The 24916-nt window shown below is 39.4% G+C and overlaps 1 protein-coding gene across 1 annotated transcript; it reads left to right on the top strand.

Annotated features, from left to right (window-relative positions):
- LOC122979246 (collagen alpha-1(XVII) chain-like) lies at positions 1 to 24717 on the top strand. Its single transcript, XM_044346555.1, has 54 exons — positions 1 to 124; positions 2220 to 2293; positions 3609 to 4049; positions 4212 to 4259; positions 4340 to 4393; positions 4565 to 4612; positions 4770 to 4913; positions 5403 to 5501; positions 6337 to 6402; positions 6501 to 6581; positions 6907 to 6957; positions 7277 to 7438; positions 7664 to 7744; positions 7844 to 7888; positions 9218 to 9340; positions 9450 to 9752; positions 9843 to 9893; positions 9974 to 10000; positions 10117 to 10143; positions 10262 to 10324; positions 10418 to 10522; positions 10600 to 10662; positions 10954 to 10989; positions 11078 to 11131; positions 11389 to 11460; positions 12575 to 12637; positions 12946 to 13017; positions 13137 to 13163; positions 13249 to 13284; positions 14145 to 14180; positions 14287 to 14403; positions 14546 to 14674; positions 14775 to 14855; positions 14963 to 15013; positions 15146 to 15208; positions 15336 to 15395; positions 15528 to 15554; positions 15687 to 15737; positions 15987 to 16103; positions 16330 to 16377; positions 17445 to 17570; positions 17926 to 18102; positions 18197 to 18307; positions 18413 to 18538; positions 18635 to 18700; positions 18850 to 19032; positions 19133 to 19273; positions 19818 to 19970; positions 20103 to 20249; positions 20345 to 20494; positions 20730 to 20879; positions 21524 to 21604; positions 21979 to 22032; positions 24494 to 24717. The coding sequence occupies exons 2-54, from the start codon at positions 2230 to 2232 to the stop codon at positions 24541 to 24543; spliced, it is 5001 nt and encodes a 1666-aa protein (XP_044202490.1). The 5' UTR covers positions 1 to 124; positions 2220 to 2229; the 3' UTR covers positions 24544 to 24717.
- The last annotated feature ends 199 nt before the right edge of the window (positions 24718 to 24916 follow it).

Here is a 24916-nt window from a genome sequence, read left to right on the forward strand (position 1 = left end):
TCCTGCAGCACATGGACTTAATGCACAGCAATGTGGTGAATAGGATAACCTGAATAAGTTGAAGCCTTTTTCTGTTGGGGGCATAAGGGGTGGAGGGATTATTTTTGTACAAATCATCTAAAAGGTAAGCAAAACTCTTCACAGTTTTTAAGGATGGAAACCTTTTCTGAATATGCAAAAAAAGTAATATATATAAAGTAGTTATGCATTATATTATATGCAGACTCAAAAACTGACTCCCACTTAAACACAGTGATTTAATATATAATCATAGTTTAGGTGTAATAGCTGTAATTCCAATAATTATAGTGTTTATCAGTGGTATTTAATGCTCCTTTTCTTAGTCTGCTACATGTATACTGTTAGTTGTTCACGGTCTAATATCTGCACTTGACAATGCAAACCTTGGAGCAAAGCAAAGTCTATAAGTGAGGTTTTGTTAGAAATTGGCTAATGACATTGTAAACTTAGTGTTATTATTTCCATCACCTCTGAGGGCAAAACAACTGCTTTATACTAATGATGATGTTAATAGTCAATTATGACCCCACAGACTGAGAAAAATGTGCTCAAGACACAAAGAAGTTGAGGACGTGGCATTTAATTTGTCTCTCACAAACAAATTGCTCAGTATTTATACTCCATTAATGTCTTAATCTACAGCTAACATCTACTGTCTGCTCAGTCAAGTTTTGATGTTTTATAACTGTCAGATATGTTGGTGATTTAGAAACTGAAGTGTTTTTTCAGATTGGCCAAATAGATGTCTGAAATGTAAGTACAAAACTGTGTCCAGTCATTTAACATAATTCTATTTACATGTATTAGATATTTCAATTTTTCATGCCTGTACCTTCATGTAGGTGCAGGCTGTATAGCTGGTTTGGGGGTGTTAATGTGCAGTATGTGGGTTAGCTTTATGAAGACATATTTCTGAGTGTCAGGGTTATGAGAAGGTTGCTTATACTCGAGGGGTCATAAAATATCTTTGAATTCCAAGTTTGTGTATTTAATCTTGCCAGTGTGTGACAGTGTGTAATTGACACATTACTGTAGATGTTGGAGAGAGTTACCTGTGTGAGTGTAACAGTCACAAATCTTGCATGAGGAGTGTGTTTTTGTGGTTACACTCCAACAGGCATGTTGTTTTAGTATGAATACCACAATCTGTAGCTACAGAATGAATCCTCTCTGCTGTTTTCTATCTTCTTTTTGACCATTGAGGTCTTTACTTTCAGCAGAAAAACAACAATCTGATTATTTAAAGCCACCATGTGTAGAATTTGAAAAGTTGTCTCTGGCCTCTGGCACCCTCCAGTGGTTGTATGAAAAAGACACTGTAGCGGACATTGATGCACACCACTACCTCAACCAATCACCCACATATCCACTGCAGGGACATTGAGATAAATGGGTTGAAAGCAATACATAAACTGCACCAGAGTTGTCTCATTTTTCTACAAAGAAAAGCATATATAATCAGAATTATTTGAAAATGCTATAACCACATAAACTTTTTATACATCATAGCTTTAAAATGAAAAAAACAAATAACCTATGTGTAAAAAGTGTCCTGAAACCTTGATATGATTTTTGAAAACCATTACCCGATTGACCTGAATCCCTGCAATATGAAGAAATAACTAGCAAGTTTACTTTTTTTTTTCTAGACCTCACATTTTCAGATGGTGGATATCACATGCCACTGCCTGCTGAAATATTATGTTTTCAGTCTATCTGGATGACTGCTGACAAAGATTTTATGTAATTTCTTCCAGGTGTGACTGAAACCTCAGACCTGTTTCAGCAGAGTCTCTACAGTGACTTACCGTATAATTACCTTATAAACAAAAATGTCCCTTTGTGTTGAAAGGACAGACACATTTATTAAGTGGACAAAGAGCTACACCCTTTCTTTATAGCTTCAGGTGAACCCTTTATATCAATGGCATGTTGGATTCTAAAGAGCCTTTTCCACGGGAGACATGGCTACAAAAGGGAAGAAATATGACCACGCAAAAATATGACCGGTTCAAAAGGACTGTGTGAAAATACTGCCTTTGGGTATACTAACATTCCAGTTCAATGTAATGAAAATCTGCTTTTTCACAGAGTTTTAGTCTTTCATATTTCATACAATATAATAGACCTTTTCTCATGAATTCCTTGAGCGGGAACATTGATCTAATAACAGTGCATATTCTGTTTTTTTGTAACAGCTAACAGTGGATGGACAATCTAACTACAATCAAGACTGTTAGTTGTGTGGGAGGTGCTGGAGAGAGTAGCAGAGGTGAGGCTTGGTCTGTAAATGTGGCTGCAGTGAAATGCATGTATTTTAGTAAACATAGTATTTTAATTCAAACAACACACACTTTTTCTTTTTTTAAAAAAAAAAAGCTGTGAAATGCTGCATATTCTCAATGACGACAATATACAGAATTGGCTGAATGACGGCATTTAAAGGTCTCTTCATTAAAATTCCAAAAAACCTCCAAACATATTTTCTTACCTCCCTCTTTTGATATCTGGCTGTACAGATAGTTATGGTTTTATTTGAAGTATCTGTCTGTGAGATTTCTACTGTCACCTTATACAATGTTGGGGAATGGAATAATTCCCAGAACACAGTTTTATTGTTGTTTATTAGGACTTTGTCTTCGGTATAAAGTAGCTCCAATGAAAAGTATTTATAGCCTACCAGAATCTTTAAAATCGCATGGTAGAAAATAAGAACATCAATATAGACAACTAGACTGACATCACAGAATAAATTGTGCTGTCAGTCACCTTTACACCTAGTGATAGTACACACATGTATATTGGTGATCATTTTGCTGTAGGATTACCCACATCTTGGACTGTAGATTTTGAACTTTAAGCTGCATTATTGATTCTTTGACCCCCTGAGGGCAGTTTAACAAGCTATAAACACAACATTGACATTATTATGAGTTATGGTGAACGTGTTAGTGGACAGCTGCCTTTTTAGACATTCAGCAGACATAAATCAACATTAGCATTTACTTGGAGTTGTGTTTGTGTCTACCTGACAAATCAAATTCTATTATTTACTGTCTTTTTATCTCCATTTTACCCCCATCAGCTCCCGAGGGAAATATCTAGTCCTTTAGTTGCTACATGCTCCACTATCATGTCATGACCACATTTTCATTAGACAAAAAGTCATTACCCCAGGCAGCACTGCCAGCAGCTGCTAGATTATATATCCATGTCATAAATCAACCTCATAGAGTGGAGACACTCAATAGTATGGATGAATACAACATGTTCAGGCACAGTACCAGGCAGGCAGAGGCTTATCTGAGGGAATGATGCCAAAAAATGATTGTTCTCATAACAGTACAAATATTTACTTTTCCAGTGCTGTCTTGTGGTAGAAACTGGATTTAGGCAGTTAGATATCCTCAGCCCCAGCAGGCAGTGTCATCTCGAAGTTGGTTGACTTGATAACTTGACAACTTTGATAAGATCTGCCTTCCAGAGATTAGATTAGATGGAAAGCTTGAGGGAGAAATGTATTTTAAAGATAATTTTAATGAGTTAATGAGTCTTATCATAATGACGCATCTTTTTCTGTCCTTTAGGTGATTTTTCTCTGAGTGCAGGTGGGTCAGGTGGAAGAGCTGTATCAGGAGGCTCTGGCACAAGCAGCTCAGTTCTGATCACATCGAGCAGCTCTCATGCCACCAGCTCCGGTGGAGGTATCAGCGTCTCTACTCTAGGAGCTTCCTCGGCTGTATCCTCAGGTGGAAGGAGTTTAGCAGCTTCAGGGGGCTCTGGGGCAGGGGAAGACTTTAGGGCTGGAGGGGGGTCTTCTAGCATGTCCTCTGGGTTTGTCAGCGCTGGTGGAGAAGGAAGAAGAGAAGGCGGTCTGGGTGCTGTGACAGTTTCCACAGTGACCAAGACCAGCTACACTTCTGGGGAAGCAAAAAGGGGATCGTCCTCTGTGGCCACTCATTCACCTAGTCTAAAGGAGAGAAAGGCCATGTCCACCATGGCTTCAGCTTTCTCAGAAGTCTTTGATGGTTAGTCATAGGTCAAGGGTTTCACGTTGCTTCACCATCTGTCTTGTTTTTCACATTTTTTGTAGTTTTGAAAGAGGTGCCAGCAGCATAACTTTATAGGATGTGGTGGATAGACAATACACTGAAAGCTAACATGATTTTTATCTTGTCACCATGTTCCAGAAAGTTCGAGCACAAACTCTTCTCCAGAATACAACAGGAAGGAGTACAGTAAGTGTTACCCCAATCTCAGGTTATACTCTGAAATTTGTTTATGCATTCAAATTGTCAATGAATATGTTTTCTTCCAGGCATTTCAAATGCAATTTCAAGTTCTGCCACCAGAGGGAGAAGTCAGAGCAGAGGTACACTGATATCTCTGAAACTTGTATACTTGTATACTAAAGAGATAGTGCATAAACAGTCCATGTAATATCAATACAAGTTTAACCTTTACTTTGTAGGTTGTTATCATGGATTAGAAAAACTGAGACAGTTGATTACAGCACAATTTCTGTTTCAAAATCTGCTTTTAGAGAGTGAGATCAGAGCCAGGCTTCAGAGTGCTTCTCCTTCAGCAAGCTGTGAGTATGACTCTTCAGGTCCATGCATAGCCACATTATGTATTTAATCCTGTTAGACTGCTATAAACCGAAATCATGAAATAGAGCCAGTTTGATGGTTTGATAGATAGTAACCATAGACAGAATGGTCCTCTCCACTGATTCATCTGCTGCACAGGGACGGAGCTGGATGACGTGAAGCGTCTGCTGAGAGGAAACCACTCAAACAGCAGCAGCCCTGTTCAGTCCCCTAACAATACACTACCCATCCCCAAGAAGGCCAGCGTGGAAACTAGGACCATGTCTGAGAGCTCCAGCACAGGTTCAAACAGTCATTCATCCTCAGAGGTGATACAGTGCAATTTCAGGATTTAAATATTGCTCCTGTGGTCTGGGAGGCTGTGAAAATCTAAAAGCCAGAGATGCAGTTTGTATCTGGAGGGTTGCTTTTCTCCCTCAACACTAATTTTTTCAAGATGACTTTGAGCAAGGCAGTTATCCATCTCTGCTCCAAAGAAGCTGCCCAGTTGTCAGCAAGAAATAAGATAGTATTTGATTTAAAAAGCAAGGTTTTAGTTCTGTTTTTGGTCCTGTGAGTGGTTTATGTTTGCAAAATTATTGATTGGGTTATCCTATACTATAGCAGTAATTATAATTTCAGTAATTATGATTTTCAGTGTTGTCATTCTTATCCTTTAGCATGTTGGTCTGATGCATGATTTTATTTTATTTTCAGATGATGGACAGCATATTATCTACATTTTATGTGCCTTCAGTTTTTCATCTTTCATTTGTCTGTCTTTGCTTTTAGACCACTATGGCAGCATTTGGTCTGGAGGTGTGAGCAGTAGCTATGGTTACAATACAAACCCCAACAACTTGTCCACTATCTCCACTCTGTACCAGTCAGGTCAGTCAAATATGTATAACAACTCATAAAAACTGTTTTTGTGTGTACTCAAAGGGAATTAACTGCAGATTATTGCAGATTGTGGCCAAGTAATATAATACACTATTGTATCTAACCATCCTCAATTCACTGTTGCATCATCATAGACATCTTGGCAGTTGGGCAGTGTGTCTTTTTCTTTATCAAAGAAAACTAAACAAGTTCGAAAGATTTTGTTCACTTTGGTGAAGAAGACTAACAAGATCCAAAGATTTTGTTTATTTTGGTTAAGAAAATTTAATAAGTTCCAAAGATTTTGTTCACTTTAGTAAAGAAAACAAAACAAGATCCAAAGATTTCATTTAGTTATAGCTGAAGGAACCAGTTTCCCCTGGTCAAAAGCTTCCAGGACTAAATATCTTCACCTGCAGTTCGTAGCCATATAGGACACTCTCAGAAGGGGTATTTTTTAAATTGAAGAACACACTATCCACATACTCTGCAATGTAAGCTCCTGCTATAAATTATAGGAAAATGCGGGTATATTTAGAGATGCATGACATTTAGATGGCTTAATGCCTAATAGTATTTATAGGAGCAACAAGAGTAGCAAAAGTTGTTTACAGTCAAACATATTGTTTTTGGGGTAAGTCAGTTAACTCAGTGCCATCTTAGTCTTTACTATGATGCACCCTTGACATTAGACTTGACCCCGACTGATGTACTGTTTTTGAAAATGTATTTTTTAAATTTGTTTTGTGGGATGTTATTTATGGGAGAGCAGACATTTTAATTTTTTCTTGGCAAATTGTGATAGACAGACAAATAAGACTCTGTTCTGTTCTGTCATGAACAGGAGTTCAGAACAACCTGACACTCGGCTCTCCCTCTGTGACCAGTGGACTATCTGCCAGCAGCACCGGTGAGCCTCCTCCTGTCAAGTCACAGCCCACTGGGATTTCAGATCCTTAGCTTGGCACTAACATGAGATAACCATGTTGTTTTCCCCCTCTGTTTCAGTGCCAGTGTACGGTGTTCAGAATAACCTGGCCAGTACCAGTCCCGCTATCCTCTCTTCCACTGGACCCAGCACACAAATAGGTAAAGCTACATGTATGATGTGCAGGCAATATTAAAAACTTTTAATCAATTTAATCACATGACTGTACAGTACTGTATGTTGCTGCCAGGAAAACTGTACTAAACTAGAATACATACATATTTGATTACGTGTCTCACTGTTATCACTAGTTATGTTGCTCAAATGACTTTTTGAGAGTCATCAGTATTGAATCAAATAAAAGATCAGTTTCACTCAAAATAATTTCAGGATATGATGAGGAACTAAAGTGTGAAAAAAATCTGAATGTTGTATAATCCTTACTTCCTGAATCACTTTTTGATAATGTGTTTTTGTCTCTTACAGTTTATGGTGTGCAGAAAAATGTCTCTAGCACTGGAATCGGCACCACCACAGGTGAGACCTGAGAGAGGACGTGATTAAAACACATGGGTGGATAAAAACACACTGATTAGATTCACTTACCCTGTCATTTACGAGAATAATTTTTTACCAAACTTTGTTAGACAATCCAAATCTTCACCATATTTACAGTAATTTGGTATTGCAACTAAAGAAATGTCCTGGCATCGATGCATGTGATAATGTCCTAATTCCTGAAAATTAATAAATTAAGACAGTTTTTTTACTGTAGCAACACTGGATGCTACATAATGGTCACATTCAGTCACTCTCAAGCACATTTGAGGTTATATGTCATGTTTGTTTCTTGCAGTGGGACCCAGCAGTCCCATCAATGATGAGGCCTCAAGCAAAGACTTTAAGTTCATCCTGATCGAGAAGGAGAATGCTCCTGTCAAGAAGGAGACAGAACGGCTGGTCATGACCAAAGACACAGGGAAGCAGTTCATGTCTGCTGCACCTTCTACTTCTGCTGGTACTACTAAATACTACTATTCCTATAACTGCTAGCACTGCTACTACAACTGTACAGCTACTGCTTGAAATTAGCTTTTTTTCAGCATCAGTGTGGTGATTTTTGGTTGGAATACTTTTAACATTCACTGCATATACTGTGTGTCTTCTAGTTCTCATATCATCAAAAATCTCTTATATTTACTATTATCTAGTCATGATTATTGATATCTGTCCTGTCCTCTAGCTTCCTACTCTGAGGACTCACTGAAGAGAGAGAAACAGAAGCTATCAGCCAGCACGGTGGACGAAGGAACAGATGCTAATTGTATGCTTTTATAGGACAAATCTTATAGGTTCTAAAATTCACCAGATTCATTCTGTTTCTTGTTTAGCATATGATTAATTGGTGATTTTTCTTTCATAGTTACAACCCTGAGAGTTGCCACAAAAGACAAAGCCACCTACGCAGGTACTGTAAACTCCCATGTTTACCTTTATGATCAACTGCTGCCAGACCCCTTGCCAGGAATTAGATTCACTAAAGTGCTGAAATGGGACTTTAAAGATTGAATTTTTGTGAGGTTAAGAGCTATTCTTCTATATATCCATTATCACTTTTTCAAGGGAGAAACAAGATGGACTAGGAGAGGGAGGGGGATGGCATGTTAGTGTAAACTGATATTTTAAATGGTATTCAGCTTAGCTTTCGAATAAAGGAGGCAAACCCTTTCACCCTTTCAAATTTTCTACTTCATTAGTTAAAATGTGTTGAAAAATCAATTAATTTAGAGAAATTTTAAAGACAAGTGGAAGGTTTAGAAATAAGTGAAAAGTTAAAGGATAGAACATTTTGGGAGATTACTTGTAAAAGGACAACCCTCTGATTGTACAGAGGGTTGGGTGGGATTATATTAGTGACCGAGAAACAGTCCGGCACCCCCTGTAAAAGAGAGTGGTATCAATCTTCTCATCTAACTCTTGGTAAGACAATGAACACGTTGATTTTCAAAAATGTCAAATTATTCCTTTAAGACAAATGTGAGCAATTAAGAAAAATAAAAAACAATAAAAACAAGGCTTAAATTAAGAACATACAGAAGGTAACAAATTAAAGGAAAAACCAGCCTTGGTATTGATTCTATAAGTCTCTGAACTCTACTGGAGGGAACACCATTGTTCAAAAAGATATTCCCTCATTTGGTGTTTTGATGATGGTGGTGGAGAGCGCTGTCTAACACGTCAGTCCAAAATATCCCATAGGTGTTCAACTGGGTTGAGATCTGGTGACTGCAAAGGCCGTAGTATATGATTAACATCATTTTCATACTCATCAAACCATTCAGTGACTCCTCGTGCCCTGTGAATTGGGGCATTGTCATCCTGGAAGAGACCACTCCCATCAGGATAGAAATGTTTCATCATAGGATGAAGGTGATGACTCACAACAACTTTGTATTGATTTGCAGTGACGCTTCCCTCTTAAGGGACAAGTGGACCCAAACCATGCCAGCAAAATGCCCCCTATAGCATAACTGAGCCAACAGATCCCCTCACTGTAGGGGTCAAGCATTCAGACCTGTACCAGTTTTTCCTTTAATTTGTCACCAGCGTGTAGCTCAGAAATATGTGTAACAAGTACTTAAACCTTAATAAGTGAATAGTACATGAGAGGCTTTGTCCTAAGAAGGTTTTGTGAATCTGCTCATGTTTCTCCTGTTTTCTTATTGTCTAAGAAGGAAAAAATACAAACAGGACAAAAAAACTTAAAAACCTGTCATTGAATTCTTTTGTTTGTCAGAGATCCGTAAAGATGAATCAGGCTTTGGCTTCTGCTCCTGCTGCAGCTGGTGGAAGTGGCTGCTGGGCCTCCTGCTCAGCCTGCTCCTCCTCCTTGGTCTCCTCTTTGGACTCATAGCATTGGGTAGGACAGGAAAAGGTCCCAAGATGTCTCCATCAGCTTGTTATTCACCTTCATAGGTGGCAGTGAAGGTGTCCTGCATATCTCAGTCATCTTCTCTCTGACCTCATAGGTGAAGAAGTGAAACGTCTCAAGAACCGTGTTGATGCTTTGGAAGCCATCACCGGCACTGCATCAGCTAGGTCCAGCCGCCTCGCCACCTCCTCTGGCATCAATGTCATCAACCCGCTGGACTCGACATATATTGACAGGAGTTCTTCTGGTTCCACCCTAACCCATTCTGATAATGGCATCAGCCTTGGGGCTGCCGGGGCAGGAGGGGGTGTCGGGGGCAGATCAGGACAGGACAGCGCTGCCCTGCAGAGAGCCGTTCAGCAACTGGTCAGGGCTGAACTCCACTCGGACGCTGTAAGAGGTACTGAAATATAACACACACTGATCAGTTATATTTAGCTGAAATGAGGTAGTGGTCATGAAACAGCTGTGTTAATTTGTATTTTTTTAGAAACACTTGCATACTCGCTGAAAGGGGCAAAGGGAGAGCCAGGAATTAAAGGTATGTTTGCACAGATCATAGAATAATTTGGAAATTAATATTTTTTGACATCCATCACTATGTTGACTGTTCATTCACAGGTGATCCAGGGCAACTAGGATCAAAAGGTTAGAATTTACTGTATGTCTACTTAAATTCATAATTCCAGGTTTCAAAAGTGTCAGATATTAGAATCAGATCATATAAACTGAAATCAAGTGCTATAAATGTGTGTGTTTTACAGGTGATAGTGGTTTCCCTGGTGTGCCAGGTAAGACTGAGTGCAATGTTCCTCTTGTGTTGAAGCTTTCTCAAAATTTTTCCCTCGCAGAGAAGAGACAAAAACTCACTACCTCCTCCTTCTCCTCGTATATATCTTATTTCTTAAGGTCCTCCTGGGCAGACTGGTCACCCAGGAGTAGATGGTCCAAGGGGTCCAAAGGGAAGTGCAGGTAATGTTTGCTTTAGTTTATTTTTACTGTTATTTGAGGATGAGCAAGGACAAAAGGAAAGAGAAAACACAGCTGGGTCTTCTTTCTGAACAGGTGAATCAGGTGCTGAGGGACCACCAGGCCAGAGGGGCCGGGAGGGACCGATGGGCCCTCGCGGAGAGGCTGGACCACCTGGTTTTGGAGAGAAAGGAGACAAAGGTCAAAATTAACATGTTTATGTCACCCACGTTGAATCTATGGGAAGTTATTCTAATCATGGAAACTCATTTTCACAGGATCTCAAGGTGAGCCAGGACATTCTGGTCCTGCTGGTGCTACTGGACCTATGGGGCCAAAAGGTGAGGTCAAAGGTCATCATGGAATTAGATTAAAGGACCATACCAGTGTTTTTGCATGTTTAGCCCATTTACAAATCACTTAAACCTTTACACAATTAAGAATATTCATTTCCAGAACAAGTTGCAAGTGACTTGAGGAAATAGATTTTCACTATTAAACTGAATGGAAACCATTACCAGTGAAGGAGAACACATTAGATCCTGTGGTGGACAGTAGTGTAAGGTATAAGTGATTTTTAGTAATGGGATACCAATAATGCTAATTATCAATGTTTTTCTTGTTTGGTTTAGGTGCAATGGGAGAGCAGGGTGCCTCAGGAAACCCTGGTAAAGACTCCACATCAATTTCATAGTGTTTCTATTATTTCCTACTGGCTGGCAGTTGTGTATTAAATCTGTTATAATTTGTGTGCAGGTGCTCCTGGTTCAAAGGGTTTCCAGGGTGAAGCAGGAACTCCAGGAGCAAAAGGTACCTTTTAGGCTTTTTTTCATAAACCCACATATAAAGTAAGTCCTCTGAAATTGTCAAAAAAAAAGAAAAGTGGTCAGAGCAAATATGTCGCAATGAGACTGAAATACTTTAAAAATGATTCTGTTACTATGTCTTTGCAGAACAGTGATTGATAAGTTAACTACAGAATTGGTCATATAAGTAAGGATAGCTTTTATCAGCGTAGACCAGCTCTCTAGTCACTCAATTGACACTTTTGATTGTACTTTGTGCAGGTGACCGAGGAACACCAGGCCTGCCAGGAATCAAAGGAGACCAGGGAGAGCGGGGACCACGTGGACCGACAGGTGTGTCCCAGAATATCATGCACTCTCTATATCATTCTCAACATGAACAATAACACAGTTGCTATCACAGCAGTGATTACGTTTGAAAGTGGTAAAGATGCTTCACTTCTTTTCCAAACTGTCTATTCAGGTACAGTAAAACGCAGTAGAGTAAAGCCATTAATGTGGCTAAAACGTTACACAGTACATTAAAATTATTAATGATGTTAGCCACTAATTTTGACGTTATGCCTCTAGTGTCAGCAAAATATATGAACTTGTTAGATGCTCACAGGCATAAAAAAGATTGGTGGCATCAGTATTAAAGCATTACTATATAACTTTTGAAAGAATAAATAGCAGATTCATTGTCTTATAAATGAGAAGTTCAATTCATAATCAATAAAACGCACCCTTACTCAATTCAAAATATTCAGTGGTTTTGCTGGTACAGCCTGTTTGGTCTGATATGACCAAGCCCCCAGGAACAATGCCGGGCTTTGAAGCCAATTTGACATAGTGGTCATGTGATAACAACATCAAGTGATGCTGTTGGACCCAAAAAAGACTTTTTTCCATAGACTTACTATAAATCAGTGGATACATTTTTTTAGCGTCACAACCCCCATGAAATGATTCATTTCACTATCAGAATTTGATCCTTTCTGTCCGATCACATTTCGAAAGTCTAGAAGATCGGCATGATTGAATCGTTTTATCCCCATTCAAGTTAGCTAGAAACTGGAAGTTAGCCGTCAGTAGAGACTTAGCAGTTGGCGGAAGTCTCTACTGAGACTCTACTCTACTTAGGCCCATAGAGCATTATGATGATCAATGTTAGCTAATGTTAGTAAACTTAAGATAGATATTGTGGTGTAACGGACATTACTGAGTTAGTTCACTGACTTTGTGACTCTTCTCTACTTGTGCTACTTCTACATTACATTTTATGCACCATTATCTTGTAACTGCCACAAGAGGCAACACTTTCAGCAAATGTTATATAGTCTTAAAGTATTGTACTGACTTTAAAGTGTCACAAATATTTTTTAAAGGAGGATAACAGCAAACCCTCAAAACTAAGTTATAAATTAGAATAAAAGTGTTTTGACGATTGCTGTTTTCATGGTTAAAGGTGAACCAGGACAATCTGGACCACAAGGACCTGCTGGACCAAAGGGATCTAAAGGAATTGGAGGTGAGAATAAAATTAAATTAATAAAATGTCAAGACTGCTGAGGGCAGCTGTCTCATATCTCAGATTAGTTTATGCCCTGAAAGAGAGTTACATTCTTGGATAATTAGTCATATGATAATATAGCTCATATAGAAATATGTACTGAGACCATGCAAGTACAATAGAGACAATGCGAGTACAAAGAGTACAGTAATAGGATATGTCATCAAGACAACAAGATGAAAATAAAGAGTATGAGAAGACCCTGGGGTGTGATGACACTAGAACAGACATAGACTGACATATACAAATCTCTGTATAAATTGCAGGTGAAACTGGTTCAATGGGACTTCCTGGTGTTAGAGGACCACCTGGGCTTCCTGGAGATGTTGGCCCCCCAGGTACCACCACACTGTCAGACATGGCAGTATACATAATCACTTGTGATGTAATCAATTGCTTGAGACATTATTTATTTTTAACTGACTGCAAGCCTCACCAAGAAATTGTTTTTCTACAGGTACTTCTGGAATTCAAGGACCCCAAGGTATGAGAAATTTACCAAAATGCATTATTTCACTCACCTTACAGATTCCAGTTTGCTTTTTGTAATACTTCTTACATTGCCACAGGTATTGCTGGAAATCCAGGACAGCCTGGTGCTAAAGGTATTGTCTCATTTCCTTTCTAATGAAACATAATTAAATGTCAGTCAGCATCCATATGTTTTGTATGAGGGGCTGTTAATTTCATAATTCAAACTGGTGAAACAATGCAAGCACATAGTAAAACAGCAAGACCAGGAGTCTTCAGCCTCTGTGAGGCCATATTTACTGTAGGCACAGCAGAGCACTGACTTCAAGGCTAATGTCAGCATGCTAACATGCTTAAAATGACAATGCTATTAACATTCTGATGCTTAACAGGTGTAATGTTCAACATGGCTGCCATCCTAGTTTAGTGTGCTATTATGCTAACATTTTCTAATTAGCAGTTAACAAAAAGTACAGTTGAGTTTAAATTAGCTTTAAAAAGTAGTCTGCCATTACTAGTGACGGGTACCACTAGCATGCATGGCTATAAAAAGCTTGCATTCACACTTTAATTCTAAAGATGTGTGCTTGTGACTGCTAGGCTACGTCAGAATGATGAAGAGTTAATATCACTTGTGTAAATGGTAGAAAACTTTTCTTGCCAAAGTTTCCCAAAGGACTTGATGATGTTTACTATTTACTCTTTAATTCTCTTTTAACCTTAAGTAATGCTATGATTTGATACTAAAACTCTCCAACAAAGGACACACTAAAGATATTTTTGATTTGGCAATATCTAATCAAATTATTGATATACTGTATGTCCATAATATTGTAATGTTGAAAGTTAACAGGACATGAATGCAGGTGAATAAACAGCAAAAGACATAAAAACATGCAAACATTGAGATAACTGAAGTATAGATAAGACACTGCAAAAAACAACAACAACAACAAAGTTTCATTGTGTAATCTAATGTAACTCTGTCTTTCAGGTGAACCAGGATCACCTGGCAAAGTCACCGCTCCAAGTATGAACAACTATTCAGCGATACTTGTACTATTTACACATGAACAAATAGCGTGTTCTGTGCATTTGTTTTTAAGTGGTGTTTGTCTTTCTCATTTTGTTTCTAGTTGGCTCCGATACTGTGACCATCCCTGGACCACCAGGGCCAGCTGGGCCTCCAGGTCCCGCTGGATCCCCTGGTTTGTCTGGTCCCATTGGCCCTGCTGGTGTCCCAGGACAACCTGGTAAATCCAAAATCTTGACAAAAGTTACACATCTGAGATAAGTCCAAAGATGACAGATGGGTGTGAGGACTGTAGATACATTATGTACTGTATACTGTGTAACAGTTTTTTCCTGTAACGGTACATTGATATAATCATTAAGGTCCTAAGGGAGAACGAGGAGAAAAAGGAGAACAAGGAGAAAAGGGGGAGAAGGGAGAGCAAGGAAAACCTGGAGAGCCTGGTATCAGTGTCACAAGTTCAGAAACTGTCAGTGCAACTCGAACTGGTAGTAAGTACCTCTCAATACCATCTGGTTGCCGTATCAGGAATAACACTGTGTTAGACAGTAATGCACACAGCTTTATTGTCTATGATTTAATTTCTAACAGGACTTTCTTCAGTGGCTGGACTTCCTGGCCCCCCGGGACCTCCAGGGCCTCCTGGAGCACCTGGTCGTCAAGGTCCTCCTGGTATGTTCAAAGCTATTTAGAAGATACCAAGGGCATTCCCAACCAATTTGGATTGGTGCTTCAATCAAATTAATGATTATTAAAATTCTGCTCTCACTCTTGTATAGGTGAGGGTAAATACGGTCCCCCAGGACGCAGAGGTCCTCCTGGAGAGCCAGGTAAAGAAGACAGACAAACAGACAGACAAAGATAGATAAATAGATAGATAGATCATCTACATACAGGATGATTTAAGAAGTTTTGGGGAAAAAAGAAGATATTTCTCATGCATTTGATTTTAATCTGAACAGGTGTTGGGGTACCCGGAATCCCAGGAGAAAAAGGAGAACCTGGCAGCTTTGTGCCTACCTCAGGTTGGTGAAAGGATACACATTTCAGATGTATTGTAGGTTGAAAACTGTACACACATCATGTTCGGCTTCTACTGTCTACTCTCTCTCCTTGGCATGATTGATGCATCTTTTCCCTTTTTTGTCCTAGAAACCTTCTTTGCTGGACCACCAGGACCTCCTGGACCTCCTGGCCGGCAGGGTCCAGTTGGTAGGTTTGACAAATTAGAGGCTTCTGAGACAGTGTGTTGATTATAAAACAGCTCATAGAACTATTTTTAATGGATTATTGCATAACAAAAGTTGAGAGATGCTCATACATTTTATCATTCATTCTCCTAAGGTGAGCGAGGATCACAAGGTTACCAAGGTGAGAAAATAAACAAAGTAAAAACACTATAGCACTGCCGGGCCTACATGGATTTACATGCATCATAGTGTTCAGAAGTAAAGGCATTTAAAGACAACAATCTATAGCTGAATGTAATGATGATTGTTTCAGGCGAACCAGGTCAACCAGGTCTTCCGGGAAGTCCAGGGGAACCAGGTGTTGGTATGAAAAGTTGTTATGCTTTATCTACTGTACATTTGTTGAAAAGTAAAAATTGAAGACTGTTCATTATGGTATAACAATAAAAAGTTAGTTTGACAAAACTTCTTAACACAAGGTCCAATGACTAAATAATTTCCAGTGCTGTCAACCACATCTTATGGCCTTCATCAGTAGATGGAGTTTGCTCAATTGTTTCCAGGGTCACCTTTTTTACCAGATGCTGTATCAGTATTTTGGTTTTCATTTCAGGTTTCCCAGGTCAGCCTGGTTCTAGGGGGGCCCCTGGACCTCAGGGCCCAGAAGGCCCGAGTGGCCCTCAGGGTCCACCAGGCCAAGAGGGCCCAGGAGGGCCACAAGGACCTAAGGGTAAACCAAGTCAAATGTTCTGTGTAACCTTCTTCAAATCCTCTTGTGCAGACCTGTTATAAATTCTCCTCCTTTTTTCATGTTTTATCATATAACTTAACAAAAGAGGACTTAATCCTAGTAAATGATTACACATAAACACTTGAATATCCTGTCTTCCCCTTGCAATATTTTTCTTGTATTACGAATACAGCACACACTCACTCTATTTATGTGTTCCTCACAGGTGATGCAGGAGTCCCTGGTGCCCCAGGAATCCCTGGAGTCTCTATTGGTAAGACCATCCTAAACATCATAGTATGTACTAAAACCGTGTCTTAATCATAATCTTCATTAATGCATTCCTTCTTTCTTTGAGAAGGCCTGCAGGGTTGCTAGCTAACCACTAGGGCTGACAAATACATTAAGACCTCTGTCAATCATGCAAACACGCCCCCACAGATATCTCTTTATTAATTCATTAAGAAGTTTTTGACCACTAGGGGTAACTCTCAGTGAGAGCTGGATGGACTCAACCATATTGAACAGTACAAATAAGAACCAGGGCGGAAGCTGCAAAAATTAGGAGGTTGATTCACATTGGGACTAGCACCTATACCCTGTCACCTATACCTATTGCCTAATGGAGGTTTAATATAATTTTAATCAAACCATGAATATTAAAAAAATGCCTCCAAATCACATTTGATTAAATTATAGTCAAAGATTAAGATCTTAACCTCTTGTAGAAGAATTCCATTAAAGGGGACTTATTATGCTCATTTCCAGCTCTATATTTTTGACTCACAGTTCAAAAAACTCCTTATTTATCTTATACTGGCCCTTTATGCATCCCCTTAGTTCAGCCTCTGTCTCTTAACAGGCAGTCTGTCTCTTTAAGGCCCCCCCTCCCAATGAGCCCACTCTGGAAGTCTAGTGAGGAGAAGCCATATCAGAGTCATGTTAAGTTACTGCCAATGCAAACCATGTAAAGAAATCTGACATTGGGTGGAAAAAAAACGTTGAAAACCAAGTGTTTAGAGCAGCCTGAAGCCGGTGCTTTTTGTTCACAGGGATTACTTCTACATATGTTTACCTCATTATTTGACCCCTTGGCCACATTTAATATAAACATCCGACATTGTAACATCATGTATATGACTGAAAATAAGGACAATCATAATAGGTCCCCTTTAACTTTGCATTCAAAAGAGAAAGTGTAGTTTTTTCCCCTGGGGCTGTTCTTGGAGTCAGTATCTTGTGAGCATTAGAGGAACTGCAGCTCAAAGCTGCATTTGTTTCACCACTCAGCCATGGTCATTACTGCTTGGTTTTTTTATTTGAGACTTTGTGTTGTACCAGGTGGCTCATCCAGACCTGGACCCTCAGGCCCCCCGGGCCCTCCTGGACCACCTGGTGCACCTGGAAGAGATGGGAGTGGGTCTGAATCAACTGATGTGGGCCAGTACATTGCAGAGTACCTTCAAAGTAAGCTATGTATTTTATTACTTTGGTTAATGACATGATGATACTTTCATACTTTTTGTACTTTTATGCTTTTTAATTATTAATAGTATTCATTATTATTATCTGGTATTTCCAGTATTTTATTCCCATACTTTGTGTGTTTTAACATGTTTTTTTTGTTGTTTTTTTTAATATCTTATTGCACCGGGATCTGAGTAATGTTAATTTTGTTCCTTTACAAGTACAATGTGTTGGAATGACAATAAAAAGAACCTTGAAGTCCTTGAAATTGAAAATTATGTAACACTACAGGTCGATGAATGAAATGAGCTAAGTCGGGTGGTAAGCTTTGAGACCACATTGTCTTGACACACAGGTGGCAGCATCAGGGAATACCTGGCTGGGTCACCAGGGCCTCCAGGTCCTCCAGGGGCTCCTGGGGCTCCTGGGGCTCCAGGGCCTTCAGAGGGCAGGCAGGTGGACAGGCAGGTGGACAGGCAGATGGATGGGCTGGTGGATGATGTGGCCAACAGAGTCATCGCCTACATCCAGAGTAGGACCAAATATATAATAATATTGCATCCATTACCACAAACTACTGCCATTGTAACAGTGGTGAAACCCCCTTATATCTAAAATATTTACAGGTTCAGGTCCAGGTAGAGGATATGGCAGGACTCCTGGCCTTCCTGGTCCTCCTGGTCCTCCAGGTCCACCTGGCTCCATCTCTGTCAGTGACATCATCAGCCTATTACAACGTAAGTCTTATTTGATATTGTTTAAAAACCCACACATGTCTGACAGATGACACTAACAGAAACAAGTCAGACAGCAAGATAAGACTTCTAATTATTTGTGTCCAGGAGAGGACGTGAGGAGACACGTTGCTGGTCCTCCGGGTCCACCAGGACCTCCTGCAGCTCCAGGCCAGGGCAGCTACAGATTTAACAACCAGGAGGTGGCTGAACGTGTCCTCAGTCTGATGAATGGTAAGTGCTACAGATGGACCCACTGGTTATCTATTAAAAAAGTGTTCTGTTGAGTGAACACGATAGTTATTGACTGTGGGTCCTAACTGTCACCAGAGAGGGGGATGGTAGGTGTTCCTGGACCTCCTGGGCCTCCTGGGCCTCCTGGAAACTCATTATCAAGTAAGAACCAACAACACAGACAATAAGCCCCCCAGTAAAATCAGGTTTTACAGCTCATAGTTTATGTTAATGTAGAGTATCTATTTAAAAGTAATTCCATCTAGTAGCATTCTTAAGCTAACAGATGTTCATTTTCATTGTCCAACTAGCTGGATACCAAGCACGTGTTGGCCCTCAGGGGCCTCCTGGTCTCCCAGGTGTCCCTGGTCCACAAGGTGCACCTGGACCAGCAGGTCCACCTGGACCAGCAGGCCCGCCTGGCACAGCAGGTCCACGTGGCACAGCAGGACTTGGGAACTACATTAACTCAGACATCCGAGACTACCTGCAAAGTGAGTTTGACAGAGGACGTTTGCTTCATTGCTTTATGGAAAATAATCAGAGAATTTACATTTTATTTGATGCTGCATCTGTTTCATTGCCTTCCCAAAGGTGTTGCCTTTAGAGGTCCTCCAGGCCCTCCTGGTCCCCCTGGACCTGAGGGCCCCCCTGGTCCAATCCGTGGAGTGGTGTCCTATACTGAGCGTGCCAACAGAGAGATACTCAAAGCTGAACTACAGGATTACGTCAAGAGTGAGTTTAAAGAAACACTTAACTACTACAGAGCAGCAATTTCTGATACAGTGAAGTCATACCAAAGATTTGGTAATAATATCTGGGCCTACCACTCTGACAATATGCATTAAGTTAGTGTATGACTTGTGACTCAGCTTGAGCTAAGTCATAGTCCTAAAATTGATAAGTTTTGGGTAAAAAATATTCTTGTTAGTGTTAGTGTTGTTAGTGTCCTGTATTTTACGCGACATTTAAGCATTTAAACTAAAAAACTGTGTATACAAAGATAACAAGGAATACGTTTTTCTTGCTATTATATACTTTTGTTACTGCATACAAGGTGGACTTGTGATATACACATAAGACCTTGACATGTACTAGACTTACCATTAACGATCAGTCAATAATATCTAAACATAAATCTTCACAAAAATATCATATTATTATATATTATTATATTATCATATACATTATCTGTGTGCATTATAGTCACATATGACCAGCCTTCTGTCAATGAAGTCATTGCTTCTTTTGAAGTCACGTTATGTTATATTGTCTCCAGGTGATGGTATAAGAGGAGCTATGTTTGGACTTCCTGGTCCACCAGGCCCTCCTGGACCCCCAGGACACAAGGGAGAACCAGGTGCCAGAGACTGGAACCTGGATACTGGAGACTACTCTAGTATGGCTGTCAGAGTAACTGATTACATCAAATGTAGGTGGCAATTAATCAAGAAACACATCAAAAGGAGCTTGAGCTTGTCAATGCTTACTACATTCTATCTGCTGCATGTCATTTTGATCATTAATGTCAATAATTCTTGACTCTTCTTTGCTCCACATGCAGCCCACGGTCTGCTCCGTGATGTTGTGAGGGACTCTGAGCGAGTTGCCCAAGGACCTCCAGGACCTCCTGGTCCTCCAGGGACGCCTGGACACACACGATGGGTTGGTTCCCGTGAAAATGTTGCGGATGTGATGGAATACATCAAATGTACGTTGATATGAGCTTCATGATCGAATGTGCTTTTATGATCGAAGGGCTTTTAAAAGCTGTATTTTTGCTAATCCTGACCATGTCATCTCCAGCCCAGGGTCTGCTACGTGACTCTGTGAGGGGCCACTACGAGCAGGCCGTCCAAGGACCCCAAGGACCACCTGGACCTCCAGGACCCCCAGGGTACACCCGATGGTTTGGTTCTCAAGGAAACGCAACGGACCTGGTGGAATACATCAGATGTAAGAGATTTAAATTTATCACAAAGAAGTGTCTCAGCAATGAATTCTTAATCCAAACTGTGACCTAGAGGACAGAAAAGAAATTTATGACCAAAACTATTAGTAAACAAAAATGTACATTTCGCATATCCCCCCATATGTATTTAAATTTAGTGATCAAATAAAGTTACATAGTCGAATTTCAAAGACCAGTGGAGGCGAACACTTCAACATGCATCATTTCTCTCATTTGCAGCCCATGGTGTGCTGCAAGACATTTTGAGGGAGTACAACAGTCACGTCTTCCAAGGACCCCCGGGACCACCAGGCCCTCCAGGGCCCCCTGGATACAGCCGACTGTTCGGCTCCCAGGCAAACGTCACAGATTTAGTGGAATACATAAAAAGTAAAGACGCATTTACCAATACAATATTGCACTCACCATTTGTTCAGTTAACCTCTCAAAATCCACCGGGTTGCCGGTGACCCGCTTAAGCCAGTTGTAAGTGGTAGCATCACACTGTAATGAGTAAAAGCAATTGGCACAATTTGGCCAATTGGAGATGATTGGAGAGGTTCAGGGACACCAGTGACACCACAAACTAAAAACTCCCTAGCTCCCATAAGGTTAGGCCTGGAGGTCTGGAATTTTATACAGGTTGACAAGATGTAAAAGGTTTATGGTGTTTTGCATAGTTCTGGCATAAAGCATGTCTTAATTATTGTTATCCAAATATGACTCATGATAGACGAGGACGAAAAACACTTTTTTGAGCCTTATTTGAACTGATGTAGTTTTGTTTGTGTTTTAGCCACATGCTAAACAAGCACATTTCCGGAAACTAGAGGATCTCACTTGCCATATGAGGCCTAATACATGCATCGTGGCCTTACAGTTCTTCTGTTATAAGCTTCTCCATTTGGGTGTGCCAAATAGGCAAAAATTCTATAAAAAGGGTGGATGTTAAGGGGTTAAGAAGAAAAGGATGAAATAGTTCAAGGATAGTTGAGTGCATGATTTCTGTTAACAAGTGAATTTGTCCTTCACAGCACATGGAGCCATTGTAGGACCACCTGGGAGGCAAGGACAGAAAGGGGACATGGGTTTCCAAGGACCAAAAGGAGAGAGAGGTATATCTTAAAATCCTTAAAGAAAAAAGTGGAGTCTGGAAGGGAAATCTAGTATTGGAAAGTAAAGCTAATAATTGTTTTCATAGTGCTTACAACGCTTCATATTTAATGGTGACGTTGAACATGTTACCATGTTTCAATCTGATAATGGAAACTTTTTTTAAAAATATTGGAGTGTTATTTGCTTTTCTCATTGAAATCAGACCATAGGGGTTCTGCTTGAAAAAGATGAAAAATGGGAGGTTCCCTGTTAACAACCCACTCGTTTTGGCAGCTTTTTCTTCCATTACTAGTTTATTATGACTTTAGCTGTCTGCTCTTAATGAGCAGCCCTAATTTCTAGTAAATAATCTACTCTGTCTTTCTGGACACAGGTGAACGAGGCCTTCCTGGACTAGAAGGACGTATGGGACACAAAGTTGACAGAGGTCAGATGTCAGGCTGATGTGATTGTTGCTGATTTGACTCATGGCCTGGATTTTTCAGATCTCTAAACTGGGTTTAAAATTGATAAAAATTAGATAGATGATAAAAAATAAAATCTTTATACTTAAAATATATTGATTTAAATGTAGTTTGGGATACTCTGAGCAAAGGAGATCAATTAAACTAAAAGTATTATAAAAGTATCTGACTATTATCAATGGAACCAAAAACCAACGGAATGACATTTAATTATGGCATTTGATAGGAATTTGTTATTTTAACACTAAAATGTATATAAGTTACTTAAATCATATACTGTATATACACTGTACATTGGGTCTTAAACAACTAATTTTGGTTAAATTTGAGTCAGTTTAATAAATTATATGTGAGACTGAATACTGAACTGTTACAATTTAATCTGCAAAATCTATTCCACTTTATGAGAGATTTTGGCAAGTTTAATTGCGTATTTAGAATGCATTTAAGGTAGTTCCTAACTAAGTGTATTTACTCAAATACTGTACTGAAGTACAATTTTGAGGTACTTTTACTTGAGCCTTTCCATTCTCTGATTAATACTCTACTACATTTCAGATGCGAATATTGTAATTTTTGATTTCATTACATGTACTTTGAAGATTTAAGTTACAAAACTCATGATCTTCTTACAAAATACAGTGCTGCTTGAAAGTTTGTGAACCCTTTAGAATTTGCTCTATTTCTGCATAAATATGACTTAAAATGTGATCAGATTTCCATCAGCTGGATCAGAAGTCCTAAAACTAGATAAAGAGACATCAGTAAAACAAATGAGAGAAAAATCTTAAACTTGTTCCTTATTTATTGAGGAAAAATGATCCAATGTTACATATTTGTGCGTGGCAAAAGTATGTGAACCTCTAGGGTTATCAATCCATTTGAAGGGGAAATTGGAGTTGGGTGTTTCAATCAATTGGATGACAATCAAGTGTGAGTCTGTGAGGCCCTGCCTTATTTAAAGAAGAGAAATCTGGGTCTTCACTATCAAAGTCTGAGCTTCACAACACAGGTTTGTGGAAGTGTGTCATGGCTCAAACAAAGGAGATTTCTGAGGACTTCAAAAAAGAGTTGTTGATGCTCACCAAGCTGGAAAGTATTACAAAACCATTTCTTAAGAGTTTGGACTCCACCAGTTGATTGTCAACACAATTGTTACTCTCCCCATGAGTGGTTGAACAACAGTGATCACACCAAGAGCAGGCGTGTAATAGCCCGGGAGGCCACAATGGACCCCAGGGTAACGTCTAGGAAACTAAAGGCCTCTCTTGCAGTGGCTACAGTCAATGTTCATGAGTCCACCATTAGGAAACAATGAACATCAATGGTGTATATGGCAGAGTTGCAAGGAGAAAGCCAATTCTCTCCAAAAAGAACATTGCTGCTGTCTACGGTTTGCTCAAGACCACATGGATAAGCCAGAAGGTGATTGGAACAATGTTTTGTGGATGGATGAGACTGAAATCGAACTTTTTGGCTTTAGTGAGAAACGTCATGTATGGTGATGAGCAAACACTGCATTCCAGCATAAGAACCTTAACTTATCTGTGAAACATGGTGGTGGTAGTATCATGGTTTGGACTGCTTTGCTGCCTCTGAACCAGGACAGCTTGCAATCATTGAAGAAGCTTTGAGTTCTGAGTTGTACCAGCACATTCTATTGGAAAATGTCAAGATATCCATCTGTGAACTGAAGCTCAACAGAAAGTGTGTCATGCAGTCAGACAACGACCCTAAACACACAAGTCGTTCTACCAAAGCATGGTTAGAGCAGAAGAAAGATAATGTTTTGGAATGGCTGAGTCAAAGTCCTGACCCTAATCCTATAGTAATGTTGTGGAAGGACCTGAAGCAGGCAGTTTATGCAAAGAAACCAACCAACATCCCTGCGTTGAGTCTGTTCTGTAAGGAGGAATGGACTAAAATTCCTCCAAGCTGATGTGCAGAGCTGATAAACAGTTACTGGAAACATTTGGTTGAAGTTATTGCTGCAAAGGGGGTCACACCAGTAACTGAAAGCAAGGGTTCACATACTTTTGCCTCATACAAATATGTAAGATTGGATAATTTTCCTCAATAAATAAATGAAAAAGTTTTTCTTTTTGTATTATTTGTTTAATTGGGTTTAATTGGGTTGCCTTTATATAGTTTTAGGACTTGTGTAAATATCTGATCACATTTTAGGTCATATTTATGCAGAAATACAGAAAATTCACAAAAAGTTCACAAACTTTCAAGCAGCACTATATGTCAAACTGTTAAGATTACCTACAACATTAAAATGCTGCATACACATGAATGCATCAGTAATATTATCCAACAATAAATACTATATGTAACAATATAACACTTTGTAAGGCGCCATTCTGAATTATGGTGTACTATTACCTTTTAAATGATGCTTCTCTCTGTGTTGTTTTTCAGGAGAATTCACACTGATGACTAAAAGGAGGAGGAGGAATGTTGGTGTGTGAGAGCCACATCACTGAATATACAGACCTTTTAAGTGAAATCTGCTTCATGAGGAGTTGTGTCTAATATGTATAAGGATGGTACATGTACTTAAACACACAATGGATGTTTTTCACCAGTTTGTGTTTTTGTAAGTGACATATTGTCACTTTTATATTAATGAACATTATCTACTATGCTGAGTTGTATTTGTGAAATCAGAGATCATGTATAGCACTGAATTATATATAGTTTTATACACTTTATTGAGGGTTATTCATCAGTGTGACTTCTTACATTTTGTGGGACTAAATGATGAGTTGACTTTCTCTTTTCATAGTAGTGGGCATTTTCTACTCTGACCATGTTTTATGTGATAATCTTACTCTGAATGAA

The sequence above is a fragment of the Thunnus albacares genome, chromosome 3 (assembly GCF_914725855.1).
Source record: "Thunnus albacares chromosome 3, fThuAlb1.1, whole genome shotgun sequence".
In the NCBI taxonomy this organism is placed as follows: Eukaryota; Metazoa; Chordata; class Actinopteri; order Scombriformes; family Scombridae; genus Thunnus; species Thunnus albacares.